Here is a 22939-nt window from a genome sequence, read left to right on the forward strand (position 1 = left end):
TTACCCCTGCTCCTACCATAGTGTGGCTTCCTATATGAGAGATCCTAGGTGATTTGTCATGATTAAAATTACAGACAGCCTTGAATGTTATAAACAACAAATTGGGACCTGGCATTATCCATGTACCCAAACAGACAATAGATCCAGAAATTGCACTGCATGCACACACACACCCCTCCCCATATATACATACACACTATTTAATTGAGTTGGCAGTACTTTAAGCTCAATGACACTTGAGGAAAATTGTAGCTACTTCAGGACGAGGCAGAACAGCGGTTTTATTTGCAAGAGAGAGCCTTTTAGTCCATTTTTTACATATAACCCTTGAAATAATAAAGCTATTTTGTAGCAAATGTGACACTAGCCTAAAGCCCTTCTGTAATTCATGTGAACAGGAGGGTGCTAACATAGGATGTTTTAATATCTATTAACCATGAACTACACACTGATTTAAAATGAAAAGTAGCAAAGCATAAGCTATTAGCTCTTTATTCAATATTTCTGGACTACCTCTAACGTTGTTCTATGAAGACAAGTCAGGTGTGCAGAAATAGGATTCCTTGTCAATAGACGCTTTATTTCAAATATCATTAGATTTGTGATAACCAATTCCATATAAAATTAATATTACACTCAGCTCAGTTCAAGCAAATACAGTTTGAAGAGTACCATGGCTCATCAACTCTTACAGGGTAACCAAACCATAAAAAGAAAAAAAAAATGCCATTTTGTTACCGGAATTGGACTGAATCCCACTAATTCCAGATGTTCCAGTTTTCCTTAGGTTTTCCAATATGAAGTCTTCTTGAAAAACATGTAACAACTGTGTTTTTCGACCATGCTAAACAGAAGAACAGATTCAATAAACAAACAAAATTGCAGTCACATTTCAGAAGACCACACTGATGTCAGACTGCAAACACTTACCAGGTTTGTGATGGCATCTAGCTCTATAATGCATCCTGGTCTAGCAGTGGATTGCTGACTAATGATGTTAAAAACTTCCCCAACATACTTCTGCAAATGAACATAAAACATTTACATTAATGAATGGTACACAAAAAGGTTTGTTTTTAAAAACCTCAAAATATAAATGAAATATACTTTAAACATAAGAAAAAAATATTGGTAAAGAAGTTAGGTGCTAATTTGTACGTCAGTCTAATCTTATTATGTGAAAGTCACTTTGGCAAAAAATTAAATCAGAAATGCTATCTACAAAACTAACTCCAATGTCAGTTACACCATTTCTGAAGCTTCAAGTAACAATTTGGCCTGTAGATTGGAATGGTAATAAAGGCCATTTGCCAACTAACCTCAACCCCAAACACAAGCAATGACTTAAGCAGGTAACAAGTGGAGATCTAGCCATTCGGCTTGTTCAAAAGAAGGGAATGTAGTCTGACCATACTTTTGAATAAAATGCTATTCTGCTACATAGGAAGTTACTGGAAGCAAACTCACTATACATATATTTTTTGGTTTTATAGCAATGGAATGCCAACTATAGCAAATTTTCTGCTAGAGAGCAAGGAGGCATTTTTACTCACCGTAAAACCCATTTCTCTGACTCCATTGGGGGCCACTGCGAAACATTGGAGTATAGTAAGTGGACTAGGAGTATGGCACTTTAAAATTAACCTCTTTGAACACACTTTCCTCCCCTACTATGCCCCTCCAATCTGGGATTGAATTCTTTGTCGAGTTTGGTTATGCAAAAACAGAGGGCCATCCAGACGTAACAAGAAAAGATGCAACTTTGAACACCAACATCAACAATCAGAGCAAGGAGAGAGTCTTGAGAACAGAGACCATCTGCTCCACATAGCACCGATGGGGCCCGAATCACACCCAGAAGATCTGGTAGAAGAGGCAATGTGGACTGGTCGCCACCGCACGAATGTCCGTGTAGAATCCAGCCATTGCCTACTAGAAAACAAATAGCTGAATGTGTCAGAGAAGAAGAGATTCTGAGAGCATTTTCAACAAGTCATCCAAATAGTGCACGATAGTGAGAACGTAGGAGACCTACCATGATGGCCATTATTTTGGTGAACACCCTTGGAGCGGAAGTGACTCCAAATGGTAAATCCCTGAAGTGATAGTGTTTGCTGCGGATGGCTAAACGACCGACATTGATGCCTCTCCCATATCAGAACATGTAGGCAAGCATCTTTTATGTCGAGCAATGCCAGGAATTCACCGTTCCATTCCTGCAATCACAGAATGCAACGACTCCGTCCTAAATATCCTCACCCGAAACCTCTTGATGAGAGTTTTGAGGTTCAGGATCAGGCAGAATGAACTATCTGGTTTTGAAACTAGTAAGAAGTTGGAGTAAAACCCCAAACCTCTGTCCAAATACGGGACTGGAACAATCACACAGGAAACTAACATACTTCAAATAGCCTCCTGAAGTGCCTGTCTCTTGAGAGCGTCGAGAGGTAGACCTGTGGTGAAGAATCTATGGGGATGGAATTTGACCAAGTTGATAACATAACCTCGAGTCACAATCCCCTGCACCCAGACATCTGAAGTCGAGGCCCACCACTGGTTCTGAAATAAAAAAAAAAAACCTAGAAGACGGGACCCCACCATGCAGTCGGGGTGGGGGTGTCCTGTCATGCCACAGCCTTGTCTCCTGGAACGGGAACACCATGCCTACCGGATACCCGGCCTCTGTGGGAACAACCCCTCAACCTAACAAAGGTACGAAAGGCTCGGAACCTGGGCTGCTTCGGTTTAGCAGTGCTGACAGGCAGAATATAGTTTTGTTTTTTCTAACACTAGTGGACATCTGTTTCAGTTTGGAACCAGAGTAACCCCATCAAAAGGCAAAGATTCTAAGGTACGCTTTGAGTCTGTATCAGCTGACCAAGAGCGCAACCACAACGAAAGGCGGGCAGCAATAATAAGCACGGATGTAACAGAGACCAGGTCTAAGAAAGCTTGATCCACAAAGTCAGAAGCATCCTGAATATACTCTGCCAAAACCAATAAATCAGCTCTAGGCACATTGTCTTGAAAGCCCTTAACCAATTGTTCCACCCTGGTCTGAATGTCCATGTTGACCCAGGCAGTGGACATATTTGGTCTAAACAAAATCCACGCCGCCACATATGCTGAACGGAGAAGAAAGTCACTTTTTATCTGTGGGATCTATGAGAGAAAACTGCACCCTGAACAGGAAGTGGTGGTTGCAGTGAGGCGAGCAATAAGAGGATCCACATTGGGAGCACTTTCCCATTTAATAGACTCCTTCAGCGGCAACAGGGGAGGAGAATGTTCAAAGAAATTAATTTTAAAGTGCCATACTCCTAGTCCTACTATACCCCAGTGTTTTGCAGTGTTCCCCAATGGCAGGAAAAAGAAATATACTATTTTGAAAATGAGTGCTGAATAATAAAATATGAATAGTTTTTAGTATTGTAGCTATAGATAAAGATAATAAAAATAATTCTTACTGATATATCTGGATTGGACAGCTCACACAACAGCTTTTTAGCATCAATCACAGCTTGATATAATCTTAAATTCTGCCCGTCACTTGCAACAAAACACGCACTTGGAGAATTGCAGTATGTACCTGAAATATAGACATTGACAGGAATTTAACCATTTTTGTAACATAACTGGGCTTATGACAAAAAATGACAAACAAAATAAACCACATAACCAGATAATACTTTAAAATAAATTTACCATTTAATAAAGTGACATCCAGAATTTGGAGCTAGTTCACATATGCAGTAGTAATTAAGGAATTCTAGTTTAGCATTAGATGCACTTACCTAAACAATGACTTGGTATAAGAGTAGGCAACCAAGCCACATTGGAGAAAGCAGAAATGTGAAGAGAATTAATACGTGCCAGCTCCGAAACACCGCCAGAAAAAGACAATGGTCCAACAGGATCCACCCGCCAAAGGATAAGTTCACTGTACACCGCATTTGGATCCTGGCACGTGTCTGGTTCTACTATTCCATTCTGATTAGTAGCAAAACCTTCTTGTGAAGATTCATGCAACACCTTATCTCCATCTCCCTCTAATGGACGCAGAGAGTTGTGATGAGATGTTGTCAGCAGTAGTGGCAGTACAGAATGACAGGCTAAGTCATTAAGATGAAAACGATGGCCGCAGTATCGAGACTTATGAGAAATGCTGAGCACAGTTGAAAAGGCGGATTCTTCAGCAAAGCTAACCTGCCATTGATTCAATGATCCATCAGCATGCTTAGAGATCATCAACACATTAGGAGTGAAAATACTCAGCTTTAAACTGTTGCTCGATTTATTTTGCCCAGCAGAAATTAGCATTGATGAGGAACGTGCCACACCCGGTGGCTTCTGTTTGCCCTGCTGAATGGCTAAGTCTACATTTTTAGTGCTGGCGTACATCACAATACTCCTGCAAAGCGAATTGGCGTCCCCAGTAGGAAATGCTACTGGAATTCTACATGAAAAGGAAACCTAAAAAAACAAAATAATGAATTAAACTTTGAAAACTTTCCTTTAACATTTTGCTCTTAATTTTTAAGCGATTAAAAATATAACTACCTGCACCTGCCGAAACATGCCAGGCTGATATTCATCCAGCCAATCAACATGCCATACCAGCAAAGAGCCATCCACAGGATGGATACTAAAAAGCATGTCAGGATTTTTATTCCACTCAGAGAGCAGGATTTCAATTTCATGATCAATAACAGATGTTGGGAAAGATACAAAGGATGAATTTGAGACCGCTTTGTCGCCATTCACTTCCTTTTTTTCACTGGACAGTTTTGCATTAACTCCTCCAATATAATCATCTTCTAAAAAGAAAGAAAAATTATCACCAATATATATTGTTTACAAAGAATCTAATCTAATAATTAAAACTTATACAAGCGGATATTGTATTAAAAAATTTCTGCATTAAATCATTAAAAAAAAACAATACCCAAGAAGCCCCTTAAACCCTAGTACAGGGGTCGGCAACTTTTTTCTACCAGTGCGCCGGCAAAAGTCTTTTCAAGCCCAGGAGTGCCAGTTGTACATATACATATACAAACACACATAGTGGTTGCAGCTTGCTCGTATACGGTGCCATACACCACTTTTACTGTTCTGATCATAAAAATAGCTAAATATCCTCTTTGACCACTGTGTATATATATTTATATATTATTTCATTATTTCTTATTTTATCACGCCAATATCATTATACTATTAATAGTAATGGGACCTACAAATAAACGTTCATGTTATACCACACAATAGTGTCCCCAGTTCATATTATGCCACATAATTGTGCCCCCAATTCATATTTATCCTCAAAGTTGCTCCCCAGTTCCTTATATGCCCAATAGTTGTCCTCCCCCCAGTTCCTCCTATGCCTAATAGTTGAGCCCCCAGTTCCTTCTATGCTTCATACTTACCTTTGGAGTCTGCATCTTCATCCATGGGACCTGCTTCACTAAAGGAGCCGAAGATAACTAAAACGGAGCTTCTGCGCTTGTTTTTGGTATCTTCGGCTTCTTTAGTCTGACAGCTGCAGCACTGGCATGCCAGACAGAAGTGGGCGGTGTGCCAAGTGTGCCAGGGGCTGCCGACCCCTGCCATAGAGTTAAAAAATCAACTAGTACTACTTACAAGTGTGTTAAAAAACTAGGACCTCACCTCCACAGAACAAGGCTAAGTGAAGTGCACTTTGAACCGCCATCCAACCCGTCTATAGACCTTTCCCAGCTATGTATAGAGCGACATCATCCCACCAATATAAAATGCAGTTAGAGTATAGGCATCGATAACAGAATATGTACGTGTAATACCATCGCAATTCAGACGTAGCATGTGTCAAATTGTCTGTCAATATCATGTTTTTTACGGTTAATCTTTAACATTCTTCCATTTGACAGAAATATCTCAATTCAAGTGCGTTTCCCAAAAAGTAATATTAAACCTTGATGCATGTCAGATTAATGAAATAGTACACGCACATGTATTTAGTGAATCCTATAACTGGGCGCATGTATCAAGTAGGAATCAGCAGCGCCTGTGGTCGGCCAGAGGTAACCCATTAGTCACTTCCACATAATACACACACAAAGCTGAAAAGTGGAGAACTGCAAGTAACAGTTATCTCTGCTCAGACCACATTTGTTGCAATCTGTAAATAAAATAAGAAAATGGGCAGCTATGGGCCCCTCTCAAAATCATCAATTAGTCCCATGTTATGACATCCTGAGCAGATTCTCACTATAACAGAGAGACCACAAGTGTGGGTACCCCATGACCAGCTGGTCAGCACAGTGCTTGTGCCTCTATGGGGTAGGTAGTAATTGTATAAAGAAGCATGACCCCTCCCCCTCAAAGAGGCTAGGAGTCCTGCACTGAAGTCCATCCTGACTTGCTGATGTGGGGGGAGTTTAGGATGGCGGGGGTAATTGGCAACCTTTGCATCTCTAGAGCAACTTTACACAAATAAAAAAAGAAAAAAATAAAGCACACATTTTACAATAAACCTTATTTAAAAAAAAAGACAAATAAAAACCTAATAAAATCTCACAAAAACCTCATTCAGCACTATTAAGAAACATGTCCAAGTACACCATGGTAGTCATTTGACAGTAAGAACATGCTTGTGCCTGTGGTTCAATTGAGCAGTACCTTCATCCGAATTCCTTTCATCCTGGTTTGTTTCATCAGTACTAGCTTCAGAAGACTGCTGTTCAAAGCTCTTCTTGAGCTGTTGAAGGAAGACTTCCATAGACAAAGAAAAATGCAACTCCTTGTTATTTAGCCAATGTACAACAAAAGGTCCACTTTTTTCTTCAGTCTCACCGAGACTCATGGACGAGATGGAAGGGAGAAGCGGAATGTCTGCAGGGATAACCAAAAGAAGAAGTGTGTCTACTAATGTGAACATATAAACAAATAGCAGACAAAAAAATTGCCTTTTCCAAATTATATTTGAAAAAATAAATTTCTTGAGCTGAATCGTAGTAATAAATGTGTGTAGATTAATATTGCATTTAATATAAATGCTGCAATACAGAAGTTTCTACAACGAGGATGCTTTGTGCCTTGTTTCGCCGTAATTTTTAACAGCATTCCCAAAATATACTAAAAAACATTTTAAAATAACTGACTTTTGTCACATTCCTTTCCTCATTCAACTGCTTAGCTGTGCAACTCCGTGACTATAGGAGAAAGCTTTGATATTGCCTTTGCGTTAGCATCAATACCAATCAAGCAGCAGTAATTAAATCACTATTTTCCTTTTAAGTTTCTTGAACCTTCAAAAGATAAGTCTCTAGATAAGAGACCTCACACCCATACTTTTAAGAAGTACTTGAAATTAGTAAATTATTTTAATCATCATTTATTCACAAGGCAACATAAAGGGTCAGCAGCACAGTACAATCAATGTGGGTTAGAGCAAAGTAGAAAATGACAAAATGAACAAGCAGCAACAAGCTAAATAGTAGTGGAGAAAAACTACAGATTAAACAATGCTACATAGATGGTAACGTGTTGCAAAGTAAAGGGGAGAGTTCAGAGAAGGGATGGGGAAAAAGCAGGAAGCATACCAGTGTGAAGCAAGCCAGTGCCCGGGAATGTGAGCATAAGAAGAAATGCTGGAGAACCTGAGGACTTGGCCATAGCAAGGAGGGCTCTGCTCATGAGAGCTTACAATCTAGAGGTAAAGGGCAGACACAAAGTAGGGGACAATGAGTGGGGAGTAAGCGGGAGAGGAGGACTAATACGCTTAAATGAAAAGAGGAGTTTTTAGGGCTTGTTTAAAGCCTTGCAGACTAGAAGATAAGTGTAATTTGGTGTGGAAGTGGCGCACCAGAGATGGAGAGCAGAAAAGAGAAGAAGTCCGGGAGGCAAGAGTAGGGAGAGGTAATCAGCAGGGGGCTAAAGCCGCGGTCAGGAGTTTGGATGGAAATGAAGTTGAAGACTTATGGGAGAGAGGAGTGGCTGCAAGCTTTGTAGGTGAGGTTAAGGAGTTTGAACTGTATTTTATACGGGACAGGGAGCCAATGTAGCAACTGGCATGAAAGGGCAGGGGTTTCAGTGGTGGATCATAAGAACAGCCAGAGAGAAAAATGAGATTAGCAGAAGCATGGAGGACAGATTGAAGGATTTAAGTGGGGAGAGGGATGCGAGGGAGGTCAGAGAGGAGAAGGTTACAATAGTCAAGGCAGGAAAAAAAACCCAAGAGTGTGGATGAGAGTTTTGGTTGTGTCCAAGGAGTGAGAAAGGGTTCGATCCTAGAGATATTGTACAGGTGGAAATGGCACGATTGGGACAGATTGTGATAAATGACAGAGATAGAGGAATTGAGGATGACACACAGGCATGAACTCGTAGATCATTTGAGGGTGGTGTTGTGAACTGACAAAGAGGAGGGGAGGGAGGGAAGGCGGGCGTTCCGTCTTGGACATGTTAAGTTTGAGAAAGCACTGGGACAGGGGATATAACAGATAAGACAACTGGAGACAAGATAGGAGGAAAGAGAACGGTTCTGGGGAGGAGCGGTACATTTTGGTACAGCTGGCACAGAGCTGATAAGATCACTAAGTAGGAAGTATGCAGGGAAAAGAGCAGGGGACCGAGGGGGAAATGGATGTAAACCAGGAGATTACTGCGGATAAGGTAAACAGGGATAGTGGGGGAGGAGTATGACGAATGGTGTACGCGATATTGAAGACTACATTTCTGACAACAGTTAGCGAGACAGAAGAAGGGCAATTGCTGTAATTTCGACACGTAGGAAATACAGACTTAATGAAAAAAAGTGAGAGAAGAATAATTCCGCCAACCCTGCTATCAACACCAACAGGAGAAAATGCCGGCACTTAGATGGACATTACTTGAAATGGTGACAGTTACATTGCTAGTATTAAGGGGGCAATGCGAGAACCCGCCAGCTCTATAGTATTTTTTTTTTACAAAGGGTTTGACATTATAGAGGCGACAGGTATTTCTTACGTGTCGAAATTACAGCAATCGTCATGCTTCGGTCGCACTAACTGTTGTCGAAAAATGTAGTCATCACACTAATGACTACCTCCGGATGGTAGTAGATGATGTGTCGGATGGACTAAATTTTGGAAGTTAAGTAGGTGACAAAGTCAAGGGCAAAGAGGGAGGAGAAGGCTGAAGGTGGTGAAAAGGCGATGGTGGTTAGAGATCTGGGAGAAAATGAGAGATATGAAGTAGGACTGTTGAGAGGTAGAGGGCAGATTAGTAAGAGGAGAGAATGAATTTGAAGTGAAGGAAGTCCATGTGAGCGTTCTCAGTAGTTCAAAAGTATTTGTGCAGGTAGTGGGTCAATTTGTAATGCCATGGTTGAAGAGGACTTGACGAATGACAGCTGGGCAGCGGAGTCCAGAACAAAGGTATTCGGTATTGGCAGGGCAGGTAATATCTATTTACACTTTATAAAGGCACTCTTCATTTTTTTCTTTACCTCAGTTCAGTTTCAATCAGCCACAAATATTAAAAAATAAATAAAATAAAAATAGTCATGGACCAAAGCCCTTGTAATCAAACTAGATACATACTCCCAGGATACAACTTTTACATGATTTTTCTCACCTGTTGCTGGGTTGATGCTGGCAGCAATATGAAAGTGACAAAGTGCATTGCCATGGAAAGGTGTATTCCGATGAACATGAACATCCTGCTGGTTAGGTGGATATCCAGTATGTGCTACCAATGCCAAAGATCTTCTCCTGCCTCTACGAAAATGCCTCAAATTTAACTGTCCCAAAATGGCAACAACAAAAAAAAAAAATCAATTAGGGGTTGCTTTTATAAAATCTAAGTCACGCAAGAGCCTGCATGGCAACCTGCTAGATAACACATTAACTCTATACATAGTTTGAACTGTACTAACGAACCTATATTCAGAAATGTGGGAAATTAAACTTCATTTCAAGCAAGTGACCATACAAGCTCAAGCTAGCACAACCACAAATGTTGCCCTCTGCGAGAGCTGAGGCAGTCCAGGAACACCTCAGCACTGCACTGAATACCAGAGGACAGCTAATGGAGAGTAAAAGTGCTTTAGTATTTACATAAATATATTTTATCTTATTTTATTTTTTTTATCTTTACAATTCTGCTTGTGTCAAGTTATTCGTGGCATGTTTTCGTGGCATGAAATTAATTGCTATTCTACAGCCTTAGATCCTCTAGTTCTACATCAATGTCTAGACCAGAGGTGTCCAAACTCAGTCCTCAAGGGCTACCAACAGTTCATGTTTGCAGGATTTCTCTAATCATGCACAGGTGAGATAATCTATTTGTCTGGGTCAGTAATTATTCCACCTGTTTCTACAGAAAGAAATTCTGAAAACATGAACTGTTGGTAGCCCTTGAAGATTGAGTTTGGACACCTCTGGTCTAGACCTTTAAAAAAAAAAAAAAAAAAAAAAATTATATATATATATATAATTTTTTTTTTTTTTTTTTTTAAAAATATATATATATATATATCTTTGATTGTTTACTTAGCAAACGGATTCTGTCAATATTTTTAAATTTTTAATATAGGTACAAAAACAACTCTTGCTTTAAACTAAAATTGTGAAGGAGACTTAAACAAATCATAGAATAATTGACAGCCACAAAATCAAACACTCCAAGTATGTTTCATTAGTGGTGGCAAGTGCTAAGAGACAGATTCAACAGATGCCGCACCACAAGTGAGGATTACTTCACTATTGTTGAGAGATTCTCTGTGGTTGGGGCAGTAATTTAGCGAGGTTTTCTCTCTCAAAATTTAAGAGTTGAAGTACCAAAGTCAATTGGAAAAAAAAAAAAAAGTTACAATGTTAATAAATCAACTAAAATGGGAGAATAGGATTATGTGGATACAGATACCAGGTTCCCTCAGCCAGCACATAAGGCTGCCTTCGTGCTAACCAGCTAGCGCTAAGTGGGCAAAGGAGCTAATCATGAGCCCGGTATCACAAGCATGACAACTGTTCAAGCATTGACATTTTTAACACAAGATTATAAAGCGAAAAGCAATTAATGTAGTTGACAATACCCCTCACAGGTCACAAAATCTATATCCGAAACAGCAGCTTTGGATCAGCACAAATCAGTAATAGCAATTATATATTAGAGAAATGTGGGCCAAATTTACCAAACTGAATGTCAATTTATTAGCAAGGCTTCCTCCAAAGACTTAAGACAACCTTGTTACACATTTTCTAATATCCTAAGGCAGGCCTGTCCAACCTGTGGCCCTCCAGATGTTGTGAAACTACAAGCCCCAGCATGCTTTGCCAGTAGACAACCTGTTGATAGCTGGAAGGGCATGCTGGGGCTTGTAGTTTTACAACATCTGGAGGGCCGCAGGTTGGACAGGCCTGTCCTAAGGCAAAACAGAGTCTTGAATTCTCACAGTTATTACCTCCAATGCACTCTGCACACGCTCTTTACTTGAAGGATTTCTTTTGAAGTTATTATTTAAGCTGTCAGGCTCAACTTTTTGGCTGAACCCATCCCCGTATAACAAACTGTCGTTAGGCAGTAATGTCTCTGCCCATAGACGGCAAACACTGTCTTTGCAGCATGTCAGAAGTACATTACATACAGAGCCTCTGTAAAACAAAAGAAAATACTGAAACAGCATTTCTTGCTTGCTAAGTTCAGTCTGAAACAAGTTTGCTTTTCTTAATTAAATACATAAATATTTACATTAATGATATTTGGGCAAAATTAACACCAGAGTATAACAATTGATCAAAACATTAAAACACACAAGTTTTCCTTCACATACTATATGAATAACAGTTGTTGCTCAAAATCTGAAACTCACTTTATTGCAATGAATATAGCAAGATGGTCACAGCTAGCTTTCTCTTGTTTATATTTAAGACTGTACTTTTCCCAATAGCACACTTGCTTGTATAAAGGGGGTTGCTGACTTTTAGACATTTTCCCTTTGAACATCCTTCCCACCCCCCTTCTGCATCAAAACCAAATGAGGAATTACTCCCCAAGTACCTGAAGCCAGACCATGCTGTATATTTGAAAACAGAAGCTGTGCTATTGCAAAAGTACAATCCAAAATACATTTTGGACAGCACTGCAGAGCCAAATTAAATATACAGAGGCAGATACCGAGTTGGTCGCAAAATCTCAAGATGTGTCCACCTACACATCAACAGCATATGCAACTGATTTGTGATAAGTCATCAGCAAGAATTTACTCCTGCCCTAAACAGGTGCAAGAGACACACCTCCTAACATGAGTTTATACGTGTTTCAGCAGGTCTGCATTTGTGTAAATATATCTTTACTGTACCCTGTCTACATTAAAACTCTTTCCCTCCCCCTCATCCAGACTATCCATGTGCAGCTGGGTATAAGAGCCAGAATCATGCAAGTCTGCGTAGACACACGTGACATGCTCAGAGAGACTTCATGCAAGATACGCTATGCACTCATACAGCAATTTCTATGAAGGGAAACATCAAAATTGTATAATTTAAATTTATGTTTAAAGAGAACCTTTAGAATTCATAACTACTTTGAGTATTTAAATTTTGGAGGTGCAGCTACTTTTTACAGTTGCTTCTCTGCCACAGACACTTTACTGCATACGACCACAAAATTTTACTATTTTTTGCAGGGGGTGCTTTGAAGAAAGGGGAACGAGCTCACAGACAATCCGATTCCACCCTCTATAGTGCTGAACACTCCCCCCTCTTCAAAGAGCTTCTGGCTGAGAGCTGTGAAATTATGAAGTAGCATTTACTACCTCTTAGCTGTACAATCTGACTTAAAGACAGGGGAGCGCGGAAACCCACCCTACACTGTTTCATTGTATGAATAAATGTAGCTGCTGATTGATGCCCCAGAATGCCATGCATGTGGGCCGGCATTCTAGCATGTCAATCAAATATGCACAGAGAGAAGTTACAGCTTCTACTTGGTAACTGTAAAGACTGTCCATCTATTGTGACAAGCTGAAAAATACTTGATACGGTAGCTTAAAGAAACACTGTATGAGTGACAGAAACCAGAAATCTGCTGGGATTATAATGGGCAGGGTAATGCAGTGATAACATGTTGTATTACATTTAGCTACACTGGTGTCTTGTATCTTGTGTGACACTATCCTAATGGTGGAAAGACACAGTGGGTCGTGACAGCGAAAGACTGGGTCGTGACAGGCAACAGGCCATTCAACTTGGCAACCCACATGGGTGACTAAACTGGACAACACTTAACCATTCATCTCTTGTGGCTTCATTTTGGTCTTTTTAAGTTAAAAGCTCATAGGCAAACAGTGGCAATATTAAGATTGCATTTTCTGCCATGCCCCTTAAAATTGATTTCAAAAGGAGCTTTTTCTAACTGTGTTTTGGGGTCATATGGGGTTTTGGGGTCAAGGTGATAACTCAACAATGGTTGCGATATTGCATTGTATGGTGCAGACTTAATGCCTTTTATTAGGTGACAGCCTGTCAAGAGGGTAGAGAGGGGCTTGTGGATAGCTATGAGAGATAGAAGAGGGGTTAAAAGGAAATATGACCAGAGCAGGTATATCCAATAGGGAGTATATGTCTGGGGGAAGGAAACATAGGCATATTCAGGTGTTAGAAGGAAATAACTGGGATAAGAGAATTCATGGAAAAATGGCTAGGGGACCAATACATAAAGTAAAGAATTATAGGACCTCTAAGTTTATCAAAAAGAGAACAAGTAGACAAACAATTTGTATTGCCAAGTTCGTATGGCTTAAACATTGTGAGCTCTTAAATTATACTCAGCAGAAATATTTGTACATTGAAAAAAACTTTTTTTAGGATGGTATTTGTAAAGTTAGATCATGTACAGCTTCAAATGCTCAAGCCTTAACAATTGTACTGACCGTGGCATAGATTTACTTGTCTTTCTCCAAGAAAACCCATTTACTGCTCGAGGGTGAGCCAGGTAAATAAAAGAATAATCTATTTCTCCTTGACCTTCTTTCTCTGGGCTTGTAAGTGGAGATGTAACAGCAGAATACCAGCTTTCAGCATTGTACCAGACCTTAACAAGGCAGTCATCCTATGGAAAAAGATTGTTAGGAGTATTCAGGTAAAACAAGGAAAATGTCAATACTTTTGAACAGTGTCCACCATTCGAATAAACATTGAACTATATGGTCTATCTTTGCAGACCAGTTCTTTTAAGGGGTTATATGTGAAACGTAATACTAGGCATGTGATGTCACATGTGCATTTGTTATGTTGCTTTACATACGGTTTGTAAGTGACTTGCGGTGTATTAAAATAGGGGTTAATCCTTGTAATACTAATAATGCAAACAGCGAAATGTTAATTATGAAAAATACACCAGTATGAACAAGCCTTCAATTTAAAAACAACTCTTTTTGTGTGCTAGATTACATTTCTTACCTTTGCAAATTGCCATGTTAAATAGGCGATATAACAGCTGACCACTAGCAGGTAATCTGTACATACATTAGTTACAAGGTTTTAAGTGCAGTTGTTGCTACTTGCAAGAGAAAACTCTCAACCTTTATAAATGTAAAGAATGGGACATATTTTGACTGGTCAGAGAAAACATGAGTTTATAGTGTGATCTGATGCATTGTATGTTTCTGTAAAAACAGAACATACAATAGATCAGAAATACAAGAAAATGCAGTTATGGAAGTTTAAGTAGCACTCTATGGGGAAAAATGTTTCTGTACCTTGTTTTGAGACGAAAATTTATTTACTAGACAGCAAGGATAAAAAAAGTTTCTCATAGGGGAGCATCTATCATTTGTGGGCCACTATATCAACTGTTACATACTTAACCTGATCTATTTTGGCTAGGTTATATAGGCCATATTTAGTTCCACAATGTCAACAGATAAAAAAAAAAAAAAAAATGGGTTATCTGTTATGGAATTTAACATGTTGTTTTTTCATTGTGCTTTGCTACATCAGCCATTTTGATATTGCTTTCTAGAGTGCAGATAGATCTCTTTGAATTGCTCACTGCCTGAAATTAATAACCTTGTAAAAAACTAGTGGATATTGGTCTCCTTCATAAAGAGTTTAATGGGTGAGTGATTAAATCAAAAGAGCTTAAGCAATTCAGGGAAGAACATGCTCATGGAAATGGAGAACACACAGGTATTTTGTTTTTCTTTCAGCGATTAAACTCATGAGATCAAAGGCACAAAAAAGCAGAGAGCTGTTTTCTTAATCTCCTGATAAATGGCAAAAACTGAAAATCACCTGTTTGGGCCTAGCCTCACAGTTTCATAATGCTCTAATCCTATGTTCCATAATTTATTTTCTTGGTACAATAGTCTGTGCTGGAATAAATTGACATTTACAGTGATCAACAACAAATAAGTAAATCAACCCAAGTTATTGCAATTGAAAAACAAGTGAGAAAAACAGAAGCACAACATACTTACACTTAGGCTGCGTGGGGACAGGCTATTAAAAAGCTCACATAGTGCTCATTGAGCTCTATGAAGAGACATCTCAACAATACACATGGCTGTCTTCATAACACAGATTACTTAACAGAGATGGAGAAACATGTAGAACATGTTCTTCCTTCGCCCTTTCTCTGATCAGACATCCACTTTGCGGATGTGTCTCTTCAAAGAGTTCCAAGGATGAGCTTCCAACTCCCCTCCTTTCACCTGTCAATAGAGGAATGGAGAGGAGATGGAATCTGCAAAATCCTGTGTGCATAAGACCTGAATTGGCTCAGGTTTGTAGTTATGCATTTCATCACATGGTTAAAAAAAAAATAATAAAAAAAAAAAATTACGTGACACAAGTGGACAGTTTATTGATAGAAAGACGTGTCAAGTAAAAAAAAAACAAATCTTGTCTTTTCTAAGGCACACCTATAAAAAGATATAAAGAATAAAAAAAATGAAGTATGAGCATCTCACCTTTCCAGCAGTTGCAAAAAATTCTCCATCGGGGGAAAATTTCATTAAATGCACCGAAAACGCTGTTCTGTAAGACAAAATGGTGCTAAATTATAAACCTGCTTCTCCACTCTGAGACAATCCTACCATCTAGATGCCAAATGATCAGATTCTTCCAGTTTCTTAGCCCACACATCTTTAGGACAAATAAAAGCTGATGTGTGAGCTAGCAAACTGGAAGAAAATTTAAAGTATTTGTGCGGAGAATGTCTAAGTACATATAATTACAGTAAAAAAATGTTTTCAATAATTAATACAGTATGTGTGGGAATCTCGAGTGTTAAGGTTAGTATACGACACAGCCTACCACCAGAGTTAACATGTTACATTTGCAGCCTTGCCATCTAGTTTTAAATTGAATACCTAAATATTTTGACAGATTTGCCCATACCAATCTAACAAAAGCAGCAAGATATCTGTATCTAGTGCTATTTTATATGCAAGCTACCAACCTATAAATTCTGTCATTTTTAAGTGAATGTGAAAAGAAAAGAAATAGCAGGTGACTATGGCAATTACAAATCAACCACACGAAAGCGGGGTGCCCAGATGGGTCCACCTCACTAGCTGCCATGGACCGAACCAATCACCACCAGCTTAAATCCTTGCCACTGACAATTTCTGTAACCACTTAAGACAATGAGGACTAAATTCAAAATTCTGAACGGACTGCCAAAGAAATAGTAATTTCATGGAGTCAAATTCTTTGTCTGCATCCAGGGAGACAAATATACCAAGGTTAGAATATGCGAGATCTGTAAATTTTACATCAGTCTCCTAATATTAACAGTTTGAATTTCCTGGTATGAAGACAGTTTGTTTCCGATGTCTAATAATCCATATAAACTAGAATCTAACATCATGGTCAAATTTGTGCGCCTGAATATGTGAGAAATATCAGCCTATATGACTATTTCTAAAAAATAGTGATAGACTATTTGCACTCAGACATATCAGGGGGTAAGATCTCGGTGGTAGTCACTTCAGCGACTACAGTAAATCAGACATCAGTTTCACCGATGGGAGAAGTGCGATTTTGAGCTGTCCTTCCTGGACTGGAGGTGAGAACGACAGCTTGGAATCACTCTTGCCAACAATTCCGCAGAATGAACATGCCGGCGTGTGCAAATCGCGTCAGGTTAAATTGCGACCCAGACATTCTCGGTCTTAGGGTGGTCATTTAAGGAAGCGCCACCTCTACAATGTCTACTATACATTGTAGAGGCGGCGCTTCCTTAATTGACCACCCTAGAGACCGAAAATGTCTGGGTCGAACTTTAACCGGACACGATTTGCACACGCCGGCATGTTCAGTCTGCGGAATTGTTGGCAAGAGTGATTAAAAGCTGTCATTCTCACCTCCAGATAGGACAGCTCAAAATCGCACTTCTCCCATCGGTCAAACGGATGTCAGTTTTACTGTAGTAATCCGTACCCAGCACAGAAATCTAGCCTTCCAAGCATTATTTAGACAAAACTAGTAATCTAGAACAACACCTACAGAATTTACTCTAGTTGAAAATGTAACCGTATTTGGTCTCTGCAATTCTCAGTTAATATTACAGAACCTTTATATTGGATTCTTTATTTAATACTAGATATCCTTTTAAATCAGAAAATGAAAAGAAATGGCATTAACACAATTATTGACACCATAGACTTAATATTTGGTAGCACTGCTTTTGGTCAAAATAACTGCTATAAAATGCTTCCTGTGGCTGTGGATGAGCTTCATATACCTTTCAACTAGCAGATTATTCCACTCTTCTTGTGCAAACTGATAAAGTCCTCCCAGATTTCAATTAAGTTCTCTCTTTATTATGTCAAGTTCTCTTACAGCCATGTCCAGGGAGGTTTAATACCATGCCTCCTATCATTATGTCTGGTGGAAACGAGAACTTCAAGGTCAGTGGAGACCGATTTGTAGCATTGAGATTATCCATGCTTGGCTACAACCTTCTGTCTGATCTCGTCAGAAAATACCCTGGCTCTCTCTTTTCCACATGGTCATTGCAGTACACACAATGACACAAAACAGGGGAAGTCATTTTCTCTATTGAAGCTCGTTTAATGAGTGATTTTTATATAGCAGGCACCTACTATTCACCACAGAGCAGATCAGATCCAAAGTTCCTTTGAAGCATGCATCAATGGATCCTGGAGGGGTACATAGTTCTCTCAGATAGGCATAATGGTGGGATCGCTCCTATAAAGTTTGCAAAGCCGGGCAAATAGCTTTCCTGCCTTTTCCCCATAATCATAGTCATTTTAAGTACTAAAAAAAATGTATAATTTTCCTAGCCACTTAAGGTGGCCTTCTTGATCTTTCTTCTGGGCTTCCAGCATCCTGGCTAACTTATTGCCCCCTCATCTTTCTTTTATTATAAGAAAAGGCAATACATGTCTCCATTCAGGTTTGCTTTAGCTGCATTCCCACACTGTTAAAGGCATAAGTCAAGAATTATAGGTCTGAGAAAAGCAAGAGAACTGACTGTCTTGGGTTTGGCCATCATGAGCATGTTTGGATTCAAAACTACACTGGAATCCCTAAGCAATTCATAGGAACAGCAGAGATTGAGAAATGTGTGTCATTCATGTTTTCATCATTAGTGGGTGGAAGAATATGAATATATTAAAGCTTTATATAAAAGGAAAACAGAACAATGTATAGTACAACTAAAGCGTCTGCCAGAGGTCTCTGGTAAAAAGGCTGATGGTGGGGAGGTTCCCGGTAATATTGTTAAAGAGGGTGGGTTAGGATCAGCTGCTGAGGGGGGTCATCAGTTATGTGTACACAACAAAAGATGTCCAACACTGCAGCTGAATCAGACATGATATAGTGAAAGCAAGTATACTCCGATATTTATGTTTATTTTTTTAAACCATAACAGCTTATATAGGATACAAAAAACTGAGCTCTGCGCTAGCACATCCATTCCTTCAGAGCTCATCAGGTGGCCCTGATAAAGATCTTTTATCTTTGTCCGTCTTAGGAAAGAGGAACAACGTGGAGGGAACTAGTTCCTTGAGAATGATTAAACACTGATGATACTTTAGAAGAAAAGAAAGGAGTGCGTTGTCTTTCTGGAAAAGCTAACCTTAAGGAATGTAGTTGACCAAGTTAAATGCTCTTGAGAAAATACTAAGCTCTTTGAGATAGGGATATAGTACCACTGTCCTATCTTTTATCAATTTAAAAATGTTCTCTTAGTGTTCCGAAACTGAAAACTCAAGCATACTTTGGCAGCCAAAAACTGGCAAGGTGTGCAGGGACTTGTAGTTGCACAACACCTGGAAAGCCACAGATTGTCCAGTCCTGCTCTAGTCTCTATATGGCTATGTAATAGTGTCCTATTAACTGCATCATAGAGTCATCTTCATTTTAGCAAGTTTGAAGATTAGAGGAAAGTCTTATTGTGCGAGGGAGGGAAATCCACAAAGTGGGTGCAGCCCGAATAAATTCCTGTAACCGGGAACTGGAGGATGTGATGAGTGTGGAAGAGACGCGCACATCTTGTGCAGAATGAAGGTGTCGAGTTTGGAAATATTTTTAGACAAGTGAGATGATGTATGTCTGTGCAATTTTGTTGACGGCCTTGTATGTTAGTAGAATAATTTTTTTATTGGATTCGTTGAAAAACAGGCAATGTAGATACTAACAGAGTGGCTCAGCAGAGGAAGAATGGTTTGCAAGGAAAATCAGTATAGCCGCTGCGTGCAAAATTGATTGTTGATTTTGGGAACACCAGTAAGGAGGGATTTGCAATAGTCGATGCGGGAGATGATGAATGCATGAATTAAGGTTATTGAAGTGTCTTGTAAGATATGTGCGTATTCTGGAAATGTTCTTTAGATGTATGTAACATGATTTAGATATAGAGTCGATGTGGGGAACAAAGGATAGTTTGGGAGTCAAAGATTACACGTAGGCAGCAAGCTTGCGGGGGTCGAAAATATGGTCATGTTGTCAACAGAAATAGAAATGTCAGGCAGGAAGCTCCTGTTATTGGGTGTAAATATTATTAATTCAGTTTCTGAAAGATTGATTTTGAATTGGCAAGAAGACATCCAAGATGAAATGGCAGAAAGTCCGTAACGCGAGACAACACAGATGGTGGGAGATCAGGAGAGGATAGATTTGTGTATCATCCGCATAGAGATGATATTGAAATCCAAAAGGAGCTTATAATTTTTCCAAGAGATGTGGTGTAGATAGAGAATAGCAGAGGACCAAGGACTGAGCCTTGTAGTAGTCCAACTAATAAAGGAAGAGGAGCAGAGGTGGATCCAGAGAAATTTACACTGAAAGAGCGATTAGATAGGTAGAATGAGAACCAGGATAAGACAGTGCCTTCAAGACCTAGGGATTGTAGCATTTGTACGAGGAGAGAGCGGTCAACAGTGTCAAATGCAGCAGAGAGATCCAGGAGAATTAGAAGAGAGTAATGGCCTTCAATTTATGCTGTGATCAAATCATTGACAACCTTGATCAGCGCAGTCTCTGTGGAGTGTTGAGAGCGAAAGTCTGACTAAAGGGAATCCAGTAGGTTGTTTGCTTTAAGAAACGTGAGAGAGATAATACAGATTTTAGTTAGAGGTGGAATGAGCACAGGAGACAGGGACCTAACCAATTTGTGATGGTATGTTATCAACAGGACAGGAGGTAGAGTAGGAAAATAAGAGTAGAAACTTCCTCTTCAATTGTGGGATCAAATGAAGAGTGTGTGTCAGAGGGTGCTACAAAGGAATTGAGCTGACTGCTTGTCGAGGGAGATGATACCACTTCAAGTCTGATCTCATCTCAGTTGGAGGGTTTGGGGTGGGAGGGTTTAGAAGAGATTTAAATGTGTTAAAAATGCGTTTGGGGTTAAAAGCCTGAACATAGATGAGAGATTGGAAGTATGTTTGTTTTGCAGTGTTCAGAGCATTTCGCATCACTTTAGTGTGCCATGGTTGGCAACGAAGTCTACACGGACTATGTAGAGTCACTGGAGCCACTTGATCAAGGGCAGTTGCTAGGGTTTGGTCAAAATGAGGTACTGCCCTATTAGGGGAGGAGAATGTAGAAGTTGGGGATAGAAGGTGTAGAACAGAGGTGGAAAACTGTTGAGAATCAATAGAGTTAATATAACTGCAGGTGTGCGGAGGCTTGGATTTGACCACTTCAAAAGGGAGCTCTAACTGGAAGAGGCGGGAATGGAATCTCGCAAATTGAACTGCCTCGAAGCATGACACCATGCATCCCATCTTCATGCACTGAAGGATGGATACACGCTTCGGGGACAACAGAGTGTTTACCTGTTGTTACATGGTCCAAATTTCTTCTGGGGGCAAAAGACTCTTTGGCAACAGGTGTCAAACAAAAGGCCCAGGAAAACCATGCGCTGAGAGGGCACTAGACTGGATTTTTTGAAGTTTATATTCCAGCCATGAGACTAAGGTCTGTGCAGTCAGATACAGATGGGACCTCAGCCTAGACGCCGAATCTGCCTTGATCAGGAGATCGCCCAAGTACGAAAGGACTGTTACTCCTTGCTGATGTAAGACTGCAGCCATCACTTTCGTAAATACCCTTGGTGCCGTTGCCTGACCAAAGGGCAGAGCCTGGAATTGAAAGAGAGATTGGTCCACCGGAAACCTGAGGAGGTTGTGATGTCCTTGCTATATTGGCATATGAAGGTAAGCATCCTTGATGTCCAAGGACGCTAAAAACTTGTTCGGTTTCATTGAATTTACGACCGAACGGATCGATTCCATATGGAAACTGGAAACCCTCAAGTGAGCGTTGAGGGACTTTAAGTTTAGAATGACACAGTATGACAGGTTTGGTTTTTGTACCAGGAAGAGATGTGAGAAAACCCCCAACGCTTTTTTGGGTACAGACAGTCAACCATGACCCCAACAGGGAGAGAATAGCTTTTTGAAGGGCCACTCCTGTCTCCTATTCGCGGAGGGGGAGTAACCATGAAACGTTACGGGGAAGGTCCCAAAAGGTCTGATATAACCCCCGCAAACTATTAATTTTAGCCAGGCGTCTGTGGTAGAACTGTACCCTGGGTACTGAGGAATAACCTCTGGTGGGGGTGCCTCTGGATCTGACTGCAAAACGAAAGGAGCGAAAACTACTACCTTTTGTCTTGGGAGCAGCCACTGGCAGAAACGCACTTCTCCCATTGGCCCGAGACATGCATTTTTCTAAGGGTGGACCGAATAATGCTGAGCCATCATATGGTAATGCCGCCAAAGGCTTTTTGGATTCAGCATCGGCCTCCAATTATCTCAACCACAGCATGCGCTTAGCTGCCACTGCCAGCGAGGAGGTCCGGGATAATCCCTGACCTGCGTCAAGTGCTGCATCTCCCAAATATTCGGTCACCTCCTTAATGTGGTCGGCCAAGGAAGACAGTTCAGCTCTAGGAACTCCCGACTGAAGGCCATCACTGAGAAGAGGCCCACTTTTCCACCGCTTTTATCACCCATGCTGCCGCCATTCTGGGACGCAGGGAAGCCCCTGAAGCCAAATATATGGATTTCAGGATGCCCTCACATTTTCTATCAGTGACATCTTTTAAGTTAGCAGCACTGGGTAGTGACATAATGGTGAATTTTGGTAAATGCGCAATGAAAGCATCCACGCTGGGGTGATTTTCCCATGACACCACTTCAGAGTCTGTAAATGGATAAATAAGGCGAAACCTTCTTGGACACAGATTTACTATCAGGTTTCATTCTGACCTCTTGCCAAATCTCTGACAATTGGGTGGATGGAAAATTAATTGTTTCTTTTTCCGTTTAAACATGGATTCCTGAGAAGTCACCTATTCTGAAATGTCTAGTACTTGTTTTACCGCTAGAATGAGATTCTCCACTCCTTCCCTGTTGGGGAAATCATCCTCCCAAGCAGACAACTCCTCAGTGCCTGAGTCTTTAATAAGTTCACCATCCTCCTTAAGAGAGGGGTCAGTGTCT

General features: G+C 40.1%; 1 protein-coding gene across 2 annotated transcripts in view; it reads right to left on the reverse strand.

Annotated features, from left to right (window-relative positions):
• Positions 1-22939, reverse strand: part of DMXL1 (Dmx like 1) — a 113060-nt gene that overhangs the window by 51983 nt on the left and 38138 nt on the right. For both annotated transcript variants that reach the window (XM_075179332.1, XM_075179340.1), the window contains exons 6-15: positions 15932-15998; positions 13892-14070; positions 11423-11612; positions 9595-9760; positions 6655-6867; positions 4561-4817; positions 3795-4473; positions 3468-3589; positions 931-1020; positions 739-844 (exon numbers count right to left, since the gene is read on the reverse strand). In XM_075179332.1, the coding sequence (XP_075035433.1) occupies positions 739-844; positions 931-1020; positions 3468-3589; positions 3795-4473; positions 4561-4817; positions 6655-6867; positions 9595-9760; positions 11423-11612; positions 13892-14070; positions 15932-15998 (2069 nt within the window). The remainder of the gene's footprint in view (positions 1-738; positions 845-930; positions 1021-3467; positions 3590-3794; positions 4474-4560; positions 4818-6654; positions 6868-9594; positions 9761-11422; positions 11613-13891; positions 14071-15931; positions 15999-22939) is intronic.

This window comes from Mixophyes fleayi, chromosome 1 (genome assembly GCF_038048845.1).
Source record: "Mixophyes fleayi isolate aMixFle1 chromosome 1, aMixFle1.hap1, whole genome shotgun sequence".
Taxonomy (NCBI): Eukaryota; Metazoa; Chordata; class Amphibia; order Anura; family Limnodynastidae; genus Mixophyes; species Mixophyes fleayi.